Here is a 24,810-nt window from a genome sequence, read left to right as displayed (position 1 = left end):
TAAATCTCAACCTGGTGACTGAATAATAAGCAGTCAGTGTTTTATCAACTTATCAGAACTGTATTAATAAATGTCAAAACTCTGAACTTTTGAAATCTTGTAACATAAGCATAACAGTAGCAAAGAGGGGGGAGAGATTTAAAGTATCTCTCATTTTTAATATGTTTTAAACTATTTTTATCAACTTAGACACTCTAATATTTTTTGTATTTATCAACCCTGAAACAATTTTTTAGACCAAATAACAACATTTTAGATTTTATAACTTAAACTCTTATATTTTTAGACTTTATATAGGCTCTGTATTATTTTTTTTAATCTAGTTATATATCTTAAGACACAGATAACTAACATGAATTTTGTGAGCAAGGGAAACCTGTCTTTTTTTTTTTTAAATAAGAGATCTAGTATTTAGTAGTTTTAGCTAATTTAGCTAATGAACTGATCAATGAACTAACAGTGGATCTAATTGTCTTTTTTTTTAGCTGTGCTATAGACAAAGCCGGAGACATCTAAAGAGCCATTGTCTCACATTGTGAGAGACAAGGTGAGGTCAATCTCTTCTGTTCCTCTTTCCACAAAAACAGTAAAAGCAGTCTCTCACCTTCTGTGCCTGGCTAGACAGCCTCTGTTCAAGATGCCATAAAACAAGAGCGAGAGACACTGCCTAGGTGATAGACTAAGTAGTCATCTCTGTCATTTTGATTATATATTTATTTAGCTTATAATTTATCCTTCTCAGGTCTCTAAACACCTTGATGGCTATGCTAAGCTTACGACGAGACCACACTTCTACAATATAAAATGTAAACACTCAAGAAGAAAATTAATGAAGACACTGAATGATCTCCTACGATCACACAGCAGAAAAATTAATATTGTAAAATGATTGCTCCCACATTTAATTCAGTGCAACCCTTATCACAATTCTATAACCATTTTCACAGAAATCTTAAAATTCATATGGAAGACCAATGTGATGGCTCCGAAGGTCAGAGTACCTGCCAGCCTGCCTGACAACCTGACTTCGACCACTGACACCCACAGAGGAGTGAGGAGAAAACCAACTTCTACAACTTTTTCTCTGACTTCCACATGCATGCACTGGAAAGCGCACATATGCACACATACATACATACATACATGCATACATGCAGGCAGGCAGGCATGTGCATGCACACACGAGACACACACAAAGACTTAATAAAAAATTAATATGTAAACATAACAAACTTTTGATTGATACTCAAATCAATTCTAAACACTAAGTATAACGCATCAACATACCAGATTCTCAATTTTTTTTTTAATTTCAAATTTTATCACAAAGCCATAGTAATGAAAGTAGGAAGGGGCAATATGCTACTGGCACAGAAGCAGATGTGAAGACCACCGGCCCAGGGGACAATACCACCCACAACAGGCTGGGCCCTCCGCCATCAGTCACTAATTGAGAAAATCCTTACAGCTGGATCTCCTGGAGGCTCAGCTGAGGCTCCTTTCTCTCTGATGGCTCTACCTGGTGTCAAGCTGACACACAAAACCAGCCAGTACAGTATGATTTTGAGCATCTCTGGTAAAAACCAGGTAGCTATACGTATGGGGTCTCTATCTTGGTCCTAAATTTATTCCGCTGATCTTCACCTCTGCTTCTGTGCACCCCCAAGCCTACACAAGTCTAAGCCAGACGGGATCCAGGTGCTGGGAGGGGAAGTAGATACAAGGCCCCATCCCTAACCCAGAAGCTATCTCCAATTGATAATCACTCACAGAGGAAAAGTTGGCTTTCTCCACTGGGTGAGAGGAAAAGTTGGCTTTCTCCACTGGGGTCCCACTAGGAATACAAAGCACACTTAGGGACAGGCCCCAGGCCCAGCTGTAGAGGGCCAACACAAAACAAACTCAGAGGTAGTTTTGGAGATTTCTGTATGTATTGCAATGCTTCGTTTGAGCTTTTATTATTTTCCCCTACAGCTCTTTTGCTTATATATTTATTATACCTTCTGATTTTGTTTTTGTGTGATTTCTGTGTGCAAATGCATATGCTTCAGCATTGACACGTATTGCTTGGTTTTTTATTTGGCTCTTTGTCTTATTTTGATTTGTCTATATATATATATTTTATCATTACAATGTTAGATACCTGTTTAAATTCTAATGAGAGAAAGAAAAGGTATGGATTTGGGTGGATGGGGAAGTAGGATCTGATGTGATAAGAAAAACCGTAATCAAAACATACCATATTAAAATAAAACTGTTTTCAATTTAAAATGGGGGGGGGTGCTGATATTAGAAAATGCAATGTATGCTAGCATTGGGGGAAAAACAAATACTACTGAAATACTATTGAAGTAAAAATACTATTGTAGTAAATATAATAGCCTAAATAAGAGAGAGGGAAGGTACTAAGGAAGTTATATTACATTTCTTGTAAGAGGAAAAATAACATATTGTTTTAATTTTAATATTAGAATCCAAAGGTTCATTCATTTACCTGTCTGGTTTATTTACTTTAAAGTGTATTATTCTAAAATGAAAACAGGACATAAAAATTTCCAATTACTCTTGCAAAAAAAAATGCTTAAATTAAAAGAAAATTCTCAGGGGCTGGAGAGAGAGCTCAGCAGTTAAGACCATTGGCTGCTCTTGCAAAGGACAGCACCTATACAGCAACTGACAACTGTCTCTAACTCTAGTCCCAGGGACTCTGGCACCCCTTCCGGCCTCCACAAGCACAGGCGTGCACATGGCACAGACATGCATGCAGGCAAAATACTCAGACACATAAAATATTTTTTAAAATATGCAGGCAAAATGTAGGAGAGAGAGAGGGAAAATAAAAAAGTTCTCAAAATATATAAATATATATAAACAATGTAAGACAAGTTAAGCATGCCAGCCCCTGGGTCAGAGAATGTCTTGGATTTTCTGTGTGTGTCCACATGGGTGTTGTGAGTGTGCAGGTGGGCACATGCTCTTGTGTGGTGCGAGTGCATATGGGGGCCAAAGTCTCAGTCAGGTGCCTTTCTCGGTCCTCTCAGTGAACCTGAAGCTGGCTGATTGGGTTACCTCGGTGAGCCCCACAGATCTTGCCCTCTGCCTCCCCAGCACTGGGGTTGTAGACACAAGCATGTGTGTTCTGCTTGTGTGGCAGGTACTTTACTGCTGGGGCCCCTGCCACAGACTGGCAAATAGCTATTAGGAAGCAAATGTTACAGGGCTAGAGTAACCAAATAAGACCTATTAGAGATGCACTTGAAGTAAAAGAGATGGGTTGAAAATAAAATAAACGTGACAAGCAAATGAAACATAAGTTACAAATATCATTGCACCAAATTTCAAGGCAAGAAGTATAAATGGAGTGAAATGATTCAGATTTGGATGAGGTTACAAAACTGTTTTTGGACTAAATACTTTAAGACTTAAGTCCTCTATCTTTAATAGATTAACTATATAAAAGGATAAGAATATAAATAGGTTAATTTTTGGAAAATTAACAAAAATACATCATCTGTTTTAACTACATAGAAAAAGCTTCAGTAAGATTTTTTGAAAACTGGAACCAAAGGGACACTGAATCTTATTTGAATTTGATTAGAAATAAACAAGGTATAAATATATACGCAAAGCACATGTAAAACATACTCTCTTAAACACATTTGAGTTAAAAAAGAAATCGAAACTTGAGTCACAAATTAGAAAATAAGGTTTTAGCGCTATGATAGTAAAAGCCAACCTGTAATTTTTGCTGCCTTTTCCTCTTGGTTCACTCGATTCTCATCATCATCCTCATTATCTTCTTCAAAATCATCTAAGTTGCCAATGTCAGCCTGCTTCATACTCATCAAACTAGCCAAACTTTGCATATCTTCATCCCTGTATGATTGGTCGAAATACAATACACAGCTTATTAAATTACATTACTAGAAAAATAATTAGAAAATAGATGTTTATCATGCCTAACAGGAAATCTTAAATTTCAAAGACTCCAAATATCTAAAGCACTCTAAAGCCCCAAGCTTTCTGTTCCGATGAGGTACCACATGTGGAAAACGCCATGTCACACACATACTGACGTGCAACCGGTAGCCAAAGTTCAGGTGCACTAAAAACATTGTTTAAAGCTACATTAGGTTACACATATAAGGTATGCATGAAACCGAAATGGCATTGCGCTTGGACTTGGGTCTCATCCCTAAGATATCCTTATGTGTATGCAAACACCCCAAAATCTGGAAAAAAACAAACCTGAAATCTGAAAACTTTCAGAACTATGAAGCATTTTGGATAATACAACACATAATATTAACGTAGCCTTTCTTTCTGTAAAATATCAGTATGCTTTCATGTTGTTAAGAATAGTTTTAAAACTAAGAATTTTGAACATTTTGTAAATGTCTAACTAGCATGTTTAACACTACAAAGCAGACAAGACCAGACGCTAAGATTTCAGCAGGTATTTGTGCTGCTGCTCTGCAGAAGACAGATGGCTTCTGCAGAGAATTCAAGTACAGTTTCTTCAGCATTAACTTTAGAAACAAAACCTTGTTTCATGAAACAGCAGGACAGTCCACAAACTGGATAAATCTCGACTTTAAAACACAACTTGAAGCTGGAGAGATGGCTCAGAGGTTAAGAGCTCTGGCTGCTCTACCAGACACCCTGCGTTCAATTCCCAGCACCCACATGGCAGCTCCCAACTGTCTGTATGTCCAGCTGCAAAGGACCCAGCAGCCGCGTCTGACCTCACAAGAGTCAGGTGTGCCCATGGCGCACAGACATGTGGGCATGCACACACACAGGGACACACAACACGCATTTCCGTGACTAAAACACACGGCACACATTTCAGTGGCCAAAACAGATAGACTTACAAAAGAGATTAGAACAGGAAGTCTTCTCTTTTGTTTTTTAATTATTATTATTATTAATTCACCTTGCATTCTGGCTGTAGCTCCCTCCTTTGTCCCTTCCAGGTTCCACCCACCCTCTCTCTTTCTCCCCCTTATCCCCTCCCCTAGTCCACTGATGGGGAGGTCCTCCTCCCCTTCTATCTGACCCTAGCCTATCAGGTCTCATCAGGGCTGGCTGCATCATCTTCCTCTGTGGCCAGGAATTCTTAGTTGAGAACTATGTACCATTTTGGATCTGTGGGCCGGAGGGAATCAAATGGTAAGCCCTGAAAACCATATTAACTACCATGTGTAAGTTTTTCATGGAGCTAGAGGCCCTAAAGGTAACTACTGCAACTAAAACAGACCACCTAAAGGAGAGTCTGGTCTTTTGAAGAAATAGATGAAATCCTCAGCTAATTACAAGTTAAACACCATATATCTGATAAAATATTAATTTTATTTCAAAATACTTAAAATATACATTTATGAGGTTTATATTAAATATCTTGAGACAATCAGTTAAGTTTTATTGATCTGTTATTTTACCTTAAATCTCACCAATTATAACACTTTAATATGTTGTACAACAATTTTTCATTTTTGTATATTTCCTCTAAATTCAGACAGAAAAATTAAAATGTTATTCTTTTATAATATTAATTTTATCTTCTAATTGGCAAACTAAGCCAATTATAGAAATTCTTCACATTTTATTTCACATAGGCTGAGTTAACAAAATTATTTCTTTCTTTTTAAACAAATTTCATAATTATCTACATGAACAAGAAAAGCTGTATTACTTCATATGAGTGCCTTCCAAATTCTCAGGTATCAGTAACAGGTAATAAGACCTTCCATGGCACAACAGCTATAATCCTAACACCTGGGAGGCAACAGCAAGGGAGACTGATCACGCAATGACCTTAAAGCCAGCCTGGTCCACAGAGCGAGTTCCAGGCCAGCCAGAGCCAAACAACTAGACCCTATTCTCAAAACAAAACAATGATGTGATGTGATGTGATGTGATGTGATATAGTATAATATAATGTAATATAATATAGCATAGTTAATATAATAATACAATATAATATATCAGCAGTAATGATGACAGTATTAATAATAAGTGTAAGTTTAAAAAAATCATTCTTCAAATGAAACCTGCTTAATTTTGCCACTTAGGTTTCCTGGCATTTTAAAGCTCAACACTGTCCCATGGGGATGTAAGGAAGCAAGGAAGGGGAGAAGAGGCAGTCCTTAAAGAATTCCTATTCACATTAAACTGAAACTCTTACCTAGCCAGCTAAGAATGGTCCAATGCACTGGCCGCTTCTGGAAGCGGATGAATGCCACTCTGAAAGGCTGCCTGGACTTGTTCTCTCTTCCCCTGTTTGCTTTCCTTTCATTTGGCTTACACTTCAGGGTAAGATCTTCATGCTCCCCCGACCTCCTCTCAGTGTTTGCAGCTGAGAGGAGAGCTCAGGTGCGTCCCTCCTAACCACCTCACTAACCACACGCACCTGGAACACGGCTTCCCCCTGCATGCTGTGCACCTACCGAGCCGCTTGCTGCCTTGGAGACGGGTGCCAAACACCTCACTCTGAGTGATACACAGAAACAGCCTCACCAGTGGAGCAGACACGACCAACTATAGTAGCCATATCCTACCGGGCTGGATACGCACAGAGCCGTGTGCAGATTGGACCGTCTTTCCATATCCTACCGGGCTGGATACGCACAGAGCCGTGTGCAGACTGGACCGTCTTTCCCCCTTGTCTTCAGCAGGAAACTCTCGGCAGAGCGTTTCCATTTATTCTATCTCTTCATCTTCTACTCCCAAGCAGACTCTTGCCTTGTCCGTATCACGTGTGCTTACTCCTGACTTAGTTCTCGGCAATGAGTGTATACGCAGCACTTAAGAAGCAAAGCTTTTGGGTTGGTTAGGTTTTTTGGAAAAGGTACTGTGCTGTTACTTTCTGTCAGCTTGACACAAACCAGAGTCACTTGGGAAAGGAAGATCTCGATGAAGAGCTCTCTCCATCAGACTGGCCAGTGTGTATGCCTGTGGGGCATGTTCTTGATTAATGACTGATATGGAAGAGCCTATTCTGTAGGGGTGCCAGGTCGGGGCAAGTGGGCCTGGGTTCTGTAAGAAAGTAAGCTGAGAAAGCCATGAAGAGACCCCAAGAGTTCCATTCCTCCGTGGCTTCTGCTCCAACTCCTGCCTTCAAGTTCATGCCTTGGCTTCACTTGACTGATGGACGGCAACCGGTAGGCAATATGTGGGCCAGTGCTGTATCACAGCAACACAGACACCAGTGACAACAGTTATGGTACCCAGACCGCTCGCAAATTCTCTTTCCCCAAGTACCGGGACGGCGGGTGTAACCAGGTCCAACTCAAATTGATTTTGAAAGGATAAGAATCACATAAATTGTTTCTCTAGCTGTCCTTCCTAAGCAATTTTTGAAGTATGGGCTAAGGAAATAGGAACTGGCAAAATTTCCCTAAGTTCTTTCAACCTTAGTATTCTAAAACCTTTCCCTTTGTGTTTCTGTATGTCTCCGCTGCTCTAAGGATTGAACTGTCTGCACCTTAGAGAACAGTTTGCTATCATGAAGACAATGAAACCCATAAGACAAGTACAATGCCCTATAATATATAATTCAAAAACTGAAACTAGCTGCAATCACTTTTATGCTACTGTCATTCTAGGGAATCAAAACAGTATTTTTAAACAACAAGCGCATTTAACCCAGCCTCTGAAATAAAACAAAACAAACATACAAAAAGGAAGAATGAGTGGTATAGTATAAGATGTTCACCTTACTGCCAATCTACTAAGACAAAAGTTGTGGTGTTTTAAAACACAATAGAATGAAGTCACTTATTTGATGACAGAAACTTACGTTGCTTTTCCCTCCCGAAGGAAGATACACGATAATGAAAACTGGAGAGTGGCAGACACAGCTTTCTTAGATAATGGCTTGAATTTTAGCTTGACATCAGTTTGAGTTGGCATAGGACTCGCATACTGTTTCATATTGATGCTGCTGGTAGCAAGAGCTTTCCTCCGACCAGAAGGGGACTCCTGGAAGATAAAAAGCAATATGTAGTTTGGAATTATTTTATAGCCATTAAAAAAATATTAAGAACTTCTCTCACTAAAGAATTCTTGTTGGGCTGGAGAGATGGCTCAGAGGTGAAGAACACTGGCTGCTCTTCCAGAGGTCCTGAGTTCAATTCCCAGCAACCACATGGTGGTTCAAACCATCTATAATGAGATCCGGTGCCCTCTTCTGGCATGCAGGTGTATTTATATGCAGACAACATCGTATACATAATAAATAAATAAATAAATTAATTAATTAATTTTTTAAAAAGCTAGTGAAGAGCACACACAGGGCTCACACCTGTTATCCCAGCACTAGTGTGGGTAGAGGCAAAAGGCATCCAGAGTTCACTGCTGGCCTCAACTACATGAGACCCCGACTCAAGAAAGCTCGGAAAGGCTCCCGGATTCATGAGAAAAGGATGCTTCACAGGCAGGGCACAGTAAGTAGCTATCAGCGGCTTCATTTTTCTCTTCGATTAAATTAATGTAATTGAACGGTATTTTCCTGTTAAACATAATTTTTTTTCTAGGACTGTTTCTGCTCCTGCTAGTCCACGATTCTTCCTCCTTTCCTTAAGATCACATATATCAGTGAAGAGACTTGTTTCTCAAATATTACACCTATGGCAATACTGCTGACTGACCCCAGCGTATCTAAAAAGTTCTTTAAAACAGCTAGTGCCCATTCATCAGACTATATAAAAAGAGGCTTGTTTACCATCAAAATTGTTTAATATTCCATTAACAAGTCACTTGTGTTTCACAACTGCTTTTTATACAATAGGGGCTTGAGGGATTGATGAGAACAGGACAGTAAATAACTGGGCATTAATCACATGTAAGATACCATGTAAATTCGGGAGACATATGATAACATATAAGATACTCTTTTCATTGGGTTCTACCAGCAAGAGGGAAAATTCACCTGCAAGGTAATTTGGGATAATGAAAACCAGAGGTCATATACTGTCCATATTTCTTTGAGGTTAAAATCTTGGAACTGAAAGCAACATGAAGGCTTAACGTCTAAGCCATGTGATCTTGAACAAGTCAAGGGTGTTCCCTATAAAATAAACAGTTACTAAACAAAGCCACTCAAGTTTTGTAATTATTTCCTATAAAATCATTCAATTTCCCAACCAAAGTAAGGAATTTTATCACTAATACCTTTGTATTACTGTTCAATAAATTTTGATTTGTCCTATGACAAATTTGCCTAAAGCAAGGCTGTTATACTTGAATCAAAGCATTACATGACTTTTTCCAAAACCTAACATTTCTGCCTAACAAGTAAAATATAATGTCACCTCCCTAAAGAATACCTATTCTAAAATGTGGTCTTATCTGTCAGATTATGCACAGCAATATTATACGGAACTATTAGTGCATGCAGATACCTTATGAATGAATTTCAAAAATGCATCAAGCACTTGAGAAGTTAAGCCCTCTCAGAAGAAATACTTAAGAATATGCAAATACCCTCAACTGAATCAGGTTGAACAGATGTGGCTATCCCTAACAATACAAGTGTTCTTTCCCTGGTCGCTACTGTCAATCAAAGGATAAGATTAAGGTCCAAGGTTCTGACAATGTGCAAAATGAAAAAGTACAGTCGGGGAATATCAATTTATTACACTGATACGAACAATAATCTCTTATTGTACCTTTAGAATAGCTAACAACTTCTACATAGAACACAAAATGTAAAGCCCCGGGTTGAAAAGCCTGACATACAAACTGTCACTTTATTACTTTCGGGGCTTTTTCTGTTTCACAAAAGCATGACATTGATCCTTAATATAATAATTTAATTTTGTAATAAAAGAAGCCATGAAATTAACATAACTTAGAAATTCCATACTTTTGAAAGCTGTATTTGAAGATACTACTTTTAAACTATAGAGTTCTGAATGATTAATATTCTGTAAATTTCATTATTTTGTTTTTAAAGCAAAAGTTACATAGAAAAGCTTTTCTGCATTAGTATTTGGTAATGAGTGTCTCTGAAGCAATAGGTAATAGCATTCACTAAGTTCTAAACACATTGTCACACCACTTAAGCAAAAACTCTTGAATAGTGTTCATTAAAACAACAAAACAAGGGGCTCAGTGGTTAAGAGCAGTGGCTGTTCTTTCAAAGGACCCAGGTTCAATTCCCAGCACCCACACGGCAGCTCACAACTGTCTGTAACTCTAGATCCTGGGGATCTGATACCCTCTCACCAACACACATAAAATTAAATAAGTTATGTTTTTAAAACAAACAAACAAAAAAAGAAAACTAAAACAGCTTATACAAAATAAATGCTCACAGACCTGGATCCCATTTCTTCACACCCTAAACCAGTAAGACCTACAAAACCATGTCCAGGAATCAGCTGATTTTCAGCAAGCTGCACACCACCATTCTCTCCTCTCGCTATCTCTTTATTCCTTTCTTCTTTCTGGCTTATGACTCCCACCCTCTAGTTAGGTGATCATAATCTGGTCAATCAAAAAAATCACATTTTCAGATCCTCTAAGGAAGTTCACATAAGATTATCATTAAGTTCTCATTCTCACTTTCATAACATTTTTCATTGCCATAAAGACCGATACATTTCCATTTCTAACAAATGCAACTTATTATAGTTGGAAATCAGAATGTGGCATTAGGACTTATTTTGATAACTAAGTTTCAATTTCACGTTATTGATAAATATTTTTAAAAGCTGAACAACAGCAATATTGCTGAGAACTATCTTTTGTAACTGCTGGGGACTGTTTCAATTGGTACAGCCACTTGGGGAACAACTCCACATTGCCTTTTAGGTTGAATTCATGCACATGTCATGACTAAGCAATTCCCATGTTGAAAATTAAGTCCTACAAAAATCTTCATGACATAGATTAGAAGCCACCTCTATGTTATGTGGTAGATGAGAAGAGTTGGAAAAACCAAGAATAAACTATTCCAAAGACAGACAGGAGATCAGAACATCACAAACTGCAAAGAAGAGGACAGAATAGCTAAAGACTCCAACGGAGAAGGAACAGAAAGGAAATGCCTTGGTACTGCATGGCTTTGCCATAGGAGGAGGGAAAACAGAAGGCCTATCCAAAAGTGGCTTGTGTTCTCAGAGTGATACTGGTGATTGGGCTCTCAAATGAGGACTGTTCACTAATATCCTCAGATAAAACTGGAGAAGGTACCAAAACAACAAATGTGTAAGTAGCAACAGAAATACAGAAACATGAAAAGACCTGGAAGCTATACAACTGTTTCAAGGGATCATAATGCCTCAGTTACTAAATCCAAAGACACTGAAATGAACAAAACACATATGAAGAATTCAAAAGTTTACTTATAAAAGTGACTTTAAAGATGAAAGGAACAAGCAATTAAAGAAAGCAACTCAGGACATAAAAGAAGATAGTCTGCAAAACAAATGAGAAAGTAAGAAAACAATTTTCGGAGAGGAAGAGAGAAGATGACAGAAACACTGGAAATGAAAACTCAACAAATTAAAATGAAAAACACAGACAAAAGCATCAGCAATAGACTGACCAACCAGGAAAAAAAAGGGGTGGGGTACCAAAATGGACAAGATCAAGGAAATACTGTCAGACATTGCTATCAAACAATATGAGCACAACTCTAGGACATAACTGAAGAATAAACTCAAGAATCTATGGAGTAGAAAGGAACTGAGATAAAAACTGAAAGAACAGGGAAAAAATTCAACAAAATTACAGCAGAAAAAATAAAGGAAAGAAATGGACAGCCAAGTACAAGGCATTTAAAACACCCAATAGACAAGACCAGCGATCTTTCCATGACAGATACTTAAGCTACCAAAACTATAAAACCAAGAGGAAATACTAGAAGCTATAAGACAAAAATGCCAACTCACATCACAATGACATCAAACCACAGGAGAAATGCCAAAAGCTGAGAAAGAATAAAATTATATATTTAAACCCCCCAAAGCTAAGTGCTGTCAACTAAGACAATTATACAAAATTATCTTTTAAAATTGACAGAGAAGGATATTCCAAACAAGCACCAACTAAAGAAAGTCATGATCACCAAGCCAGCACTGCAGAAGATCCTTAAAGGAACCCTAACTGAGAAGAACAAGAGTCTCAACCACACAAAAAGAGGAAAGAATAAACAGGAGCAGATGAAAATGATGAACTGAAAAAAAAAAAACAAAAACAAAAACAAAAACAAAAACCAATCCTGTCTAACTCATAAAATCAGCAAATCTACTCACCTGAATAGGGGAGAAAGAAAAATGACAAAACAAACAAAAAATAGTCCAACCAACCTGAAAAACAGCCAATAAAATTACAGAAATCTCCAAATCAATAATAAATTTCAATGGAAGTAGCCTTAACTCTCCAATTTAAAAAAAAAAAAATAGCTGATTCTATTTTTAAAAAACAAGATTCTGCTAATTGTTGTCTCCAAGAAGCACACCTCATTGGCAAAGACACATAGAGTGTGAAAAGATTCATCAAAAGGGAGCCAAAGCCAAACCAGCACAGATATTCTGATACATAATAAGGTAGACATCATGCCAGATAAGACAAAGAGACAAGGCATGCTAACAAATGAAACAATCTAGCAAGAGGATATGGCCATTCTAAAGATGTAAGGCAGCAGCTACTGCTGCTCTCATTTCTCTAAACAGACACGGGTGAAAGGGGACAGACAGGTTCTGATACAGTAACAGTGAGTGACTTAAGACCCCCACATGTTTTAGTAGATCAAGCAGATTTACAAACAAGCTTCAGGAGCTGGTGAGATGGAACTATGAGACTCTCGAGTGATCCTCAGAACCCATGTGAAAAGCTGACTGTGATGGGACATGCCTGATCCCCCAGTGCAGAGGACAAAGAGATAGGAGAACCCCTGGAATCCAATGGCCATCCAGCCTATCCAAACTGATGAGTTCCAAGTTCAGCAGGAGGCCTGGACTTGAAAGAAAAGGTGTAGAGTGGTTGTGGAAGATGCCTGATATTAACCTCTGGCTTCTACACACACACACACACACACAAAATTTTTTTTTTCAGAGTGAATATGTACCACAGAACAAATATATTTATCAGTCATCTACAGAATAACTAATAAGTGATGGATACTTTCTCCAAAATATATCATGTTTAGGCCATAAAACAAGTCTTTTGTATTTTATCATAATAGAATCAATAGCAACAGAAACTATGCAAATAATGGAAAATTGAATACACACTTTTTAAAAAGATTTATTTATTATGTATACAGTGTTCTGTCTGCATACCAGAAGAGGGCACCAGATCTCATTACAGATGGTTGGGAGCCACCATGTGGGTGCTGGGAATTGAATTCGGGACCTCTGGAAGAGCAGCCAGTGCTCTTAACCTCTGAGCCTTCTCTCCAGTCTGAATAAACACTTTTGAAGGACTAGTAAGACAGAAGAAATAAGCGAAGAATTTTTAAAATTTCTACAAACAAATGAAAAGCACAACTTACTGACACCTTTGAACTATAGCTATATATATGTATATATACACACATATATGCATACACATCTATACACACATATTTGGAAGGACCCTGCTATTTGAGGTTGAAGTCCTCCCACTCTGAATAGCCATTCTGATCTCAGCGTTAGGTGCAGGACTCCCTCCTCCCAGCAGGGCCTCTTGCTCTCTGCCTGACTTCATCTGGAGAATGTCTTTAGACACAGACACCCCTACCCACGTTCGATGCACGGCCTTTGACACAACTCCCAACTAGCTCTCCCCTCCCTGTGCATATGGTAACTAGGTACTATGTTTCCATTCATATGATGGGAGCGTGCTGTTTAATGCAAACCGAGCATCCTTGAAGTGCCGAGTTCCAACCAGTTATGTACACCTATCCTTGGAGCCCCCACCCACTCTCCAAGGGGTACATAGCCTTTGTTCTCTGGAAGTAAAGTTGATCTGGCTCCCTGAAGCGGTTCCCGGGGTGTGTGATCCCTGAACAGTGCTCTTCAGCCATTCTAGGCACGATCCTCTTAGTGGGTTGGTGGGAGACAGCCCCCAGACAGGAGAAGACACACACACACACAGACACACACATTTGGTTCCCAGGGCATGCTGGGCAGCTCTAAAGCACCTGTGATTCCAGTTGCAAAGGATCTGACGCCCTCTTTTGTTTTGCATGAGCATTACTCTGCATGTCTGGACCACATTTTGGAGCCTGCTCATCAGCAGACTGTGTATGTGCACTGCAGCTATGAGCACTTACAATTTAAAACTACGAGTGACCTAAAAGAAGCAACTTGTGAACACATCTCATGGTCTTACAACAAGCCAAACCCAACAGTGGTAGATAGAAAGAAAAAGAAAAATTGATACAGGAATTATTAAAATTAAACTGGTGGCAAAAGCATTTTAAAGGTTATAACATAAATCATATACATTAAAGCATAATATCTAAGAACTCAATAAATAAAAAAGAAATGACTTTCACTTCCACCTCACTTAAGAGAACATATTACCATGTGTTAAAGATGGCGTATCGCCTCTCAAATTACACTCTTCCCGGTCTTTCCCGGCGGCAACCGGTACACTAAAGCTTAGAGCTCTTGTCAAAAGCTGTCGTTGACTATGTAGGCAGCCCTAAAGCACGTTTTGCTGATGAACAGACCATAAGATGTGGTCCATTAGCAATGCCCAAGGAAGACAAAGAGGGCGTCAGATCCTTTGGAACTAGAGTTACAGGTGGTTGGGAGGCTCCCAGCATGCCCTGGGAACCAAAAGCAGGGTCTCAGGAAAAGCAGCCAATACTCTCAACTGCCAAGGCCCTTCCATAGGCCCTGCCTTTTCTGAAGAGTTTTATACAGCTGTATTGACCCTTGACCCACCTCCACAATGTTTAAACGCTCACCACTGCGTCCTTCCAGAACTTTCTCATCATCTCAAACAGAACTCTGTGCCTACTAAACCAGACTGACGTGGTCCCTGCCTTGTCTGTATACTGTGTCTTTTCCTGTACTTCCCTTAGCATAGTGTTCAAATTCTATGGAAAACACAATTAAGATTTTTTTTTTTGAAACTGTATTAAACCTACGGATCAATGTGGCTAAGTTAGATCCTCATAATACTGAGTTTCATTACGCTAAGTATCACAGGCTCTATACACTTATTTAAATCTTTAAAGTCTCAATGTTTTATCATTTTATACAGGAAGTGTACATACTTTTCTAGATTGACCCTTGGTACTTTCTGCTGTTAGTATAAATCAGACTCTTTAACACTTGTGAATGAACAATTTCTGGCATACAGAAAAGCAATGAAATTTGCAACTAGATATTGCATCTATGAAATCCTTATAATACTCTTTATTAATGACAAAGAATATATTTCCTTTGCGATTCCTATTTTATCCTAACTCCTTAAAAAGTAGTTACTTATTTAATTTTCCAACTTTAATTTTTCTTTCTCTTTTCTTGATGGTATCTAGAACCCTCAAGGTGACATTGTTGACTATGTAAGTGAAGGGGCCATTCATGCATCATTCTCAATCTTGAAAAAAGGAGCTTTTGGCTTTTAATCTATATCATGTTTACTGTTTACTTCCTCTTTTTAAACACTACCCTTTGTAAAATTAAGTTTCCCTTAAGTTAACTGCTTTGAGGTTTTAATTTTGTTCATACAAATGAGTACAATTTTTTCATCAAATGCTTCTGTCTTTAAAAACAACATTTATAGCCTTTTCTCATGTTAGTCTCCAAAATGTGTAAATTACATTTATTCACTTTCAATATTGATCTGTGCTATTTCTCTTTTGTTCCTAAATAATTCTTGCTAGACGCTATCCTTCCTAAGAAACATTCATTTTCTATCTCATTACCTTCTAATCATTTTTAACATTTTCATCTTCCTTTCTTTGTACTTTTGACCAGCTTCCTCTGCCTATGAAGTATTTAAAACTATGTATTATTTCTTGGGGCAGGGTAGATAGCTCAGCTGGTGAAGAGTCCAAACCTGAGGAACCAGCAGTATCCCCCAGAAAACATTAAAACAAAGCAAAACAAAACGACAACAACAAGGCAAAACAAGACAGATCCCTGGGGTCAGCCAGTCCAGTTAATTGGCAAGTTCCAGTCCAATAAGAAACCTTGTCTTAAAACACAAGATGAAGAGAGGCTGAGAAACACACCTGAAGTTGACCCTCAGCCTCTGCCCAACCACACACACACACACACACACACACACACACACACACACACACATATCCACCCACACAAACACTTAGCTAAATACTGCTTCAACAACCTCTCTCACTCTTTATCTGAGATACTTTTGTTACTCTGGTGGTATAATATTCTTGCAGAATGTATACAATTCACCCTTGTTCATTCACATGCTGATTTCTCTACCCCACTATCTGGTTTCAATCTGGACACTGCATTGTGATGTTTATTCTAAGCATCACCTGTCTCACGTTTGTGTAAACATGCCACCATTTGTTCTCTGTATTTTCAATAAAACAACCAGACGATGTTGTGCAATGGAGAGAATAGGGTGGTACACCCTGGTCCAGAGGGGAGGAGAAAGAAACGAGTGGGAGGAGTTGGAGAGCAGAGATCAGTAGAAGAGGGCTTGGAACCACGAGGAGAGATGAACTGCACCTAAGATATGACTGAAAGCAAGTATGATGTGGTATGATTAAAAGCAAGTATAATGTGGGAAATCTGAATGGGAGGAAACTGTGCAGGCTTGGAGGTTTAGGATGGAGTAATCATTGCCCAACATTGTGCTCTAGGTTAACTAAATATATCCTAGTCTCTGTGTGGTGATTTGGATATACAGCTGGTTGAGGAATAACTGTTAATTAACTAAAAGATAAACCAATAATAAATATTAATAACCAACAACACTCTGGCTAAATATATTTTAATTTTCGTCACAGCTTCTTTGACTCTGAAAATGTTTAGAGACTTCTCCAATCTACACGGGGCTTTTCTACTGATTTTTAAAAACTGACTATTATTTAATTGTAGCACATCACAGAATACGGTTTTAATTCTAATCCTTCAAACCGTATCGAGTCAATTTTTATGGACAAACCAATGATCAACTTCCGTACATGTTCCATGGCTCCTTACACACTAGCTAACTGGCATTCCTACACAGTTGTTAATCTGTAACAGACTGCTTTTATGTAAACTCACCTGCAGCACCCGACTGTTTATTTCCTACATGATAAGGACACGCCAAACAACAGACACACTCCAATGTGCAGTCTGGGGTATCTTCTAGCGCACACCAACCAAGCAGTAAACGAGAAGGACTGGAGAGCTGCTCGGGACACAGGGCCCCACTGCACTCCATGACCCAGCCCTTCCAATTAACCACGCTTGCTCCAGATCACACCAGCACTCACACAAGTTGTGGTCACTTCTCTTAGCTCAATTAATGAAACTCTGAACCAGCCTTACTGCCCCTGTCTTTATTTAAAGCGTCACCAGCACAAGACCCCTAAAATCACATCCCGACACATTGACCCGCGTGCCTCCACTGACCCAGAGGACTGCTAAGGCCTGCATGGCCAAGCCCCTCAACTCTGCCCTTGAACTCTATTTCCTGCTCCACTGCCTGGGCCTCCTCACTGTTTCTCCAGTATATCAGGTAAGCGTCATCTCTTCCCAGGAATGCTCATCAGCATCTCACTGAGTTCTCCTAGACCACGTCCTTTTCAGAGATCCTTACGTAAAATGTCGGCCACTCCCCCCGTAGACATATTTTATCTTCTTTATATTTTCCCCTCCTTTGTTCTTACTATTAAATGTGCAAACTTTGTTTTCACACTGCCCTTACTACCCTGTAAGTTTAATGAAGGCAGATATGTTTGTGTATTTGTTGATTACTGTATCTTACTTCAAGAGCCACTGCTCAACAAATGTTTACTGAGTAAACAAATGAATTATAATCTTATGACTTCTTATTACAAATGCTTTGAATTACCTTTATATTTTTACTTTCTTCTGTTCAAGATTTTTTTCACTTATCTTTAAGGTACCTATGTTCATGAAGGCACTTGATATATGGCTTACAATTTGTAACCTACTTCCATTTGTAAAGCTAGACAGAAGTTTGTTCAAGCCGGATAGGTCACCAACAGGTAGAAGATACAAGATAAACTGGACAAGATAGGAATCCCTGTATCTGCCTCACATAGGTGAGAGTTGAAGTGAAAATGGTAAGCAATCAATATCCCCGTGGAGAACGACACCGAAGCACTCTGCGGAGAAAATGGATGCTATGAACATAGAAGCAGAACTCACAAACGCTCTCATAACTCACTTAAAAAAAACCAAAACTGTCAAATGAGTTAATGTAGAATTTGAAGACATACTAGCAGTTTCTTAATCCATCTTGCCACTCTAATACACGAATGTCTTACAATGTACCGATTAAGTAGAGAACTGTTTTGGTACTTGCCATTCAAATACTACCTAAAAACTCAAGTCACTGTTTACTAAAACAAAATTATTTGGTATACTGTAATATCCAGGTAAAAACTGTCGTATCTTAGAGAGTTACTGAAAGGTTATTATGTGTCTAGTATTCTTTTATTTACCTCTGTGATGATGTTTTAAACTTTATGCTGAAATGATATAGTTAATCTAGAAGGGCAACAGTTCTGACTTTCAGAACTGTGATGGTGGTCTTTCAAACGGTCCCAGAAGAGCAGTTTTCAGACCATGCTGATCTCTGCTTCACCAGCAGAGCAAAATGAAGCACTACAGAATTTAATTTGGAATTCATGGAGCAATTAAATGCTAAAGTAGACATGCTACAGAAAGCTCTCTCAACCACAAAGACTTAATTAGAAACCATATCAGCTAAAATAACCAAGTTAGATGCTCTGGTGGAAGAGATGTTAGCAGCAAAGTATCAACAGGAAGAATCAACATTAAAAACTCCGGACAAGATACATACTCATAAACACTGATTTAAAAAACTATACCGATTTTAAAATCAAATCTATCTTTCTTCTTTTTTTTATTCTTTATTAATTACACTTTATTCACTTTATATCCCCCCTGTGGTTCCCTCCCTCCTCCCGTCCCAATCCCTCCCTTCCTCCACCCTCTGCATGCATTCTAGCTTTCTTCTAAAAGAAAAATGTCTAAATAAAAACCTCAACTTACCAAAGGGAAACTCCAGGTACCCATAAAATACAAGTTAAAGTGTCTAGTCAGAGGTCTAAACAAGTTGTAGGGTGTCCAAATTTGAAGGATAAAGAAACCCTGGTGTCAGCTCTTCTCCAGAACGGCTGCTGGACAGCCTCTACCAACCTCCTCCCCTGTGAAGCTATGAAAACAACAAAAGTTCCATGCACCACCACATGAACTCATTAATCTTATGAAATAAATCAGCAGATCTTAAATGTAAGTCTTCATTACATGTAGTAGGAGAAATAACGTCACCTCAAGTTTTAAAAAAGAGTTGGTTCTTCAAGATTTTATGGCCTGGACTGAAAAACATAGGCTCCTAGGTCTCCATAACAGAACTATTTCTAAGCTCCACATCTAAGCACTCAAGAACTCACATTGTTTTCATAAATACAATACAGCCAAACTGAGTTCATCTCTATCCTTAAGTGATTCTTTCCTTTTATTTTTCAGCTCACCAAATCGTAGTCTCTTGATCCCACAACTCACAAAACTAAGCTGGCTCTAACTGCTAAATCTTTCTAGGCTTTGGATTCTTCTGTCTCTACTGCCTCTCCCTCCTAAACTGACCTCAGCATCTGGCCTTGTCTTGCTTTCTCTAGTCTCATACATACCTACGTCTCGTTTTCTAGGGTTCTAGGAGAGTAATCATGCTTTACATATACTTTTGAATACATAAAAATTCACTACAGAAAACTGTAAATGTACAAAGTACAAAAAGGGAACATTCAAACTTACTAGCTCAGTAAAACCATGACAGTTTTGATGTTTTGATATATTTTTCTCTAGTTTTTATAAGCACTATTTATAGAACAAGAACTCTAGGGTCCCAGGAGTTTACTTGATGTCTCAGGCCACATCCTCAAGCACCATCTTCCGATCACTTATTTCCCACTCTGCCCCCTCCCCGCCCTTACTAAACATTCTTTCTACTCCATTGTATTTGTGTGTGTTCACGCAAGTGCACATGGGCACGCAAATGTGTACATGTGTGGTAGAAGCCAGAGGCCAACACTGGGTGTCTTCCTCAGCTTAGCTTCTCTTTAGTTTTTGAGATGAGATCGCTCCCTGACCTGGAGCTCAGAGATTAGACCGGAAAATCAGCAAGACACAAAGGTCTACTGGGGTTTCCCTTCTGCACTAGGCCTCCTGGGATGCGCATCTGTGCTTGGCTTTTCTCAAGACTTGACTTAGACCCCAGAAACTCATGTGGTAGAAAGGGAGAAGTCATTCTCCCAAGTTGTCCTCTGACTTCCACACAAATGTCCAGATGGGCACACATACAAACACACACACGAATAAAAACATTTTAAAAGATTAGTCATTGAAGCTCTTCAGCAAACGGTGCTGGCCTGCAGAAGAACGAAGCTAGATCTCTATTTCTGACTCTGCATAAAATTCACTTAAAATGAAACAAAGACCCGAATGTAAGCCTGAAACTTTCAAAATGCTAGAGAAAAACAGGGGAAACACATCAATGCAGAGGCGGAGATAAGAAGATTCCAAGAGCAAAGGAAACTACTCCCAAAACTGACAAATGGGATCAAATTAAATTTAAAAGCATTTACACAAAAAAGGAAAGAATCAGAGTGAAGAGCTAGCCTAGAGAATGAAGGAAAGAATTTTTGCCTACTATATATTAGTTAAGGAACGAATAACAAATATATTGAAAACAGAAATAATAAAGACCAAAAAAGCTAAATCAGTGGTCAATAAATGAGCTAATATAAGAAATACAGTTCTCAAAAGAAATACCAATGACCAATGCGTATTTAAATTTATACATAAATTTATTATGTTTATATAAATTATATATACATATATATATATAATAGAATTTTATTCACCATTTAAAAAAAAATGAAGTTGTGACATTTGCAGGATAATGGACGCAATGGAGACCATAAGTGAAATTGTCAAACTCTGAAAGAAAACTACACCAGCAAATGTTTGAGCTGGTCTTGTGTGTATGAATTAGATTAATCATGTATTATGGAACAAAACTGGCTACCTAATCACCCGAAAGATTGCAAGAATTACCCGCCATTTCAGATAACTAGCAATAAGCAATACTGTACGCTCACACACGTGGGGACAGATGGTATGACGTCATTTCTCCCCACGGAGCAATGATGTGGAAAGAGTACCACATCAGACAGCTATCCTATGGAGACACACTTTTTTTTTTTTTAAATCCATATTGTTATCAACACTTGAGGCACTGTCAATCATCATGAGGATCAAAAGTGGAATTAATTGGCAAGATAAATAGCTTACTGACTAATCATAATATAAGATGAAAGTTACAAAAAGGACTTCTGTTGTTAAAACTAAAATAGCAAAGAATTTTAAAGTTATGCTTCACCATCAAGTAAGCATGATCTAAAGCTCCAGCAGCTTTTGCTCTCCATGGCAGCATCAGGACTGACTCCTTGACAGAGCTGAGAACGCTTGTTCGGCTGATGCTTACTAGAACAGTATCCGGTACCGCGCTGTAATGACTATCTCTAACCGACTTCTATTGAGCTTTTTGTGCACGGAGATAGCAGGAACGCCTGATGTGAAGCGAGTTCAAAATCTCCCTCAAAGGCCTGCTGCGACAGCTTATGTTAAACTGCCTGGTGGCTGCGCACTTATGATGTGTGCTCAGAGCTCCGTGTGTGGCAGAGTCTCACCATTCTTCTTAGAGATGACCTCTCTAAGCATTTCAGTGAGAAAGTATTTGTCAGAATAAGAGAACAAACCTAAAAGTTGTGATGACATGCTCAGTTTGCGTTACCTCACAATTGTGTCCCCAATGATGTAGCCTACTCTCTCTGGAGAGCTGTTAGGGTAAACCACGAAACATTAGTCTTGATCATTTCTGAAGCTGCAAATCTTAAGAGTGTAATTCTGGATGTTAATGTCCTATACAGCTAGTACTATTAAAAACAGTTACACTACTGACATTCATTTAACAGTCACTATAGATTTTGTGTTATAAATATTAAAGAACTATTAAGGGGGGAGAAAGCTGGATTATCAATTGCCCTAGACATACCACATACATAAAATTACTTGTGAGATGGGGTCTCACACTGTAGCTAGACTACCTGAACTCACCAAGTAGCACAGGCTGGTCCAAACTCACAGTACTCGTCCTACCCTCAGACTCCTTAGAGCTAGGATTACAGCTACGAGCCACAACACCCAGCTAGCAAATTACCCTTTTTAAGAATGCCTGGCTATATGAGAACAATCTAGACAGAAGAATTACCACATACAGACAAAACAAAATACAAGCATTTCTATGGCCGTCAACCACAAAAAGGAAAAGGAACATCCAGTTTGCACAAAGAAGTAAAGAATAAGAGGAAGACCCAAATACGGCTGTATGTGACTAGCATAAAGACTCCACAACATCTGACTGTTTCCAGGTTTCAGATAGCACTCTTCACCATTATGAGCTGGCATAGCTCCTTTGCACTCTACCTGCCATGTGAGTGCTTTTTAATGCAGTAGGTATAGGGCTTGAGTTGAATGTTTCTAAAGAAGACAGGGCAACGCTACAGACACTTTGTTTTTCCCTTTGGGTAGCTAGCTTACTTAGCAGCTTGTATAGCCACCTTCAAAACTGCTCAAGAATTTAGGGTATATGGTGTTTCCTGACCTTTCAGACTGTGGTGCCATGTAACACACCTTTCACAAAGATTTGAACCAAGCATTCATGCCTTTGAACCAAGCGACTCAGTGATTCCTTCAAAGGGCTATTTTTTGTCCACAGGTGATTTAAAGGCATGAATGGTGAAGATAAAGAGGCGCTCGGATCTTCATACTGTTGCTCCAATTTCATAGCTTCAGTATAATTACACACTGAAATATTTTTGATAGGATTGAATTTGCTTCAGGGCAACTTGTAGGATCTTCTTCAAATAAAAAAAAAAAATCATACAGATAATTGCCATCATTTTCTGTGATGTTTCAGGTACAGCCTGATTTCTCAGTGTTTTTCAGCTCCAGGGTGATAAAAATACCTTAAACTTTCTACAGTTAAAAAGGCACGATTAACCATTTAAACCTAAAACTGAACCATGCTATTCAGTTACAATATAAATCTCTAACGTACTGTGCAAATAAAAAGGGGTGATATAAAGAGCAAATTAAATCACAATCGTATGAATTAAGTAATCTATGTTTTTTTCAACGAGGATTATGCACAGTGAGCTTTATACAGTATCTACTACACAGCACCTTTGAATAGTGATAAAATCTGTCAGGGTGTGGGTAAGTGGAAGAGAGCAAGAGACATGCTTAGCATGAGAAAGGCCTAGGTTCAGTCCCCAGCACCAGGAAGAAAACAGACTTATACAATCTAACCACTGTTATTCACAGACAACAGAACTCTCTGAACTGTTTTCTATATGGGCAGTAAACAGTGCTTATTCCATGAATTTCTTAACTCTGATACTTAAGTAATATAAAAAAGTAACACAACTAACTACAACAATAATTTACTAGGCCAAGCAGTCTTTAAGAACATGTATTAAGAGACACTTGTATGAAGTAGGCATGTTTTCATCACCACTGTAGAGATAAGGTACAGATATTTTGCTGGCTTCTCCAGGATCACATTGCTAAGGAAATGTCCAGGCTCTTGCACTCTTAACTGTCACAACTACTGGCATCTAAATGTCTCTAAAGAGGCGGACATTGACTGCACCTGACATGGGCAGACAGCAAAGAGTTGGGGGTTTTCCTGATCAATAGTTTTCAATGGAACAAAGATTACCTTCTAAATCTTATGCTATAATTCGTGTGTATGTGGGGGGGGGGGAATGCCAACACCCACACGCATGAGGGTCCACACAGAGACAGAAGAAGTTAGAGGCAGTTGTAAGCCATCTGAACCAGATGCTTAGAGTTAACATTAAAACATGGAGCTATGTGTTGAGCTCCAGAGTTTACCTTCAATTCCCTTATATATTTCCCTATTTCCAGAGTCCTGACATCCTTAGTAGAAAGAAAAAAAAAAAAATCTCTGTTGTATGTCATTTGGTGTAAGAGCAATTTGAAGCTAAATGACCTCGTCTAGTTTTTCTCGTTTGTAAGAACATTCTCATCATTGGCTCTGGTACTAAAATAACAATTGGCTGGACCCGCAGTGACATCTTGTCAGAGTACTGCTATTGCTATCACTCCAGTTTAAATTTACAAAGTGAATAAACTATAATTAATAAAAAACAAAAATAGCTCTTAGTGCTGGGGACCCTCTTAAGCTCTTCCCTGTGGAGGACTGCCGACAGCATGGACTTCTCCAGCCTTTCCCCAAACCTCTGAAGAAAGTTGTTCTGACAGTAAAATAGATAGATAGATAGATAGATAGATAGATAGATAGATAGATAGATAGATAGATAGATAAATAGATGGATTGCCTGTGAACTCATCAAGGCTTATCTGTTAGTTAAAACTCTATCTTTGGTCCTCCTCCTGTTTTCGTTGGCAGCTCTGCCATTGTCCTTTGGCCGGGTTTTAGGTAGACGGAGGTCAAAGTGCATTTCTGGATGTCCTCTATTCACTATTAACAGGCAAGGGGGGTTCTGCTGACGTCAACATGCCCCTTCACAGA

At 38.7% G+C, this 24,810-nt stretch overlaps 1 protein-coding gene across 2 annotated transcripts in view; it reads right to left on the bottom strand.

The window, feature by feature from the left end:
• The window catches only part of Ehbp1 (EH domain binding protein 1), a 244,935-nt gene that overhangs the window by 152,467 nt on the left and 67,658 nt on the right, over window positions 1-24,810 (bottom strand). For both annotated transcript variants that reach the window (XM_055628756.1, XM_055628757.1), the window contains exons 6-7: window positions 7,802-7,983; window positions 3,737-3,876 (exon numbers count right to left, since the gene is read on the bottom strand). In XM_055628756.1, the coding sequence (XP_055484731.1) occupies window positions 3,737-3,876; window positions 7,802-7,983 (322 nt within the window). The remainder of the gene's footprint in view (window positions 1-3,736; window positions 3,877-7,801; window positions 7,984-24,810) is intronic.

This window comes from Psammomys obesus, unplaced genomic scaffold (genome assembly GCF_907164565.1).
Source record: "Psammomys obesus unplaced genomic scaffold, mPsaObe1.curated_primary_1811, whole genome shotgun sequence".
Classification (NCBI taxonomy): Eukaryota; Metazoa; Chordata; class Mammalia; order Rodentia; family Muridae; genus Psammomys; species Psammomys obesus.
Note: the sequence above shows the minus strand (reverse complement) of the source record. Positions and strands in the feature narration are given on the sequence as shown.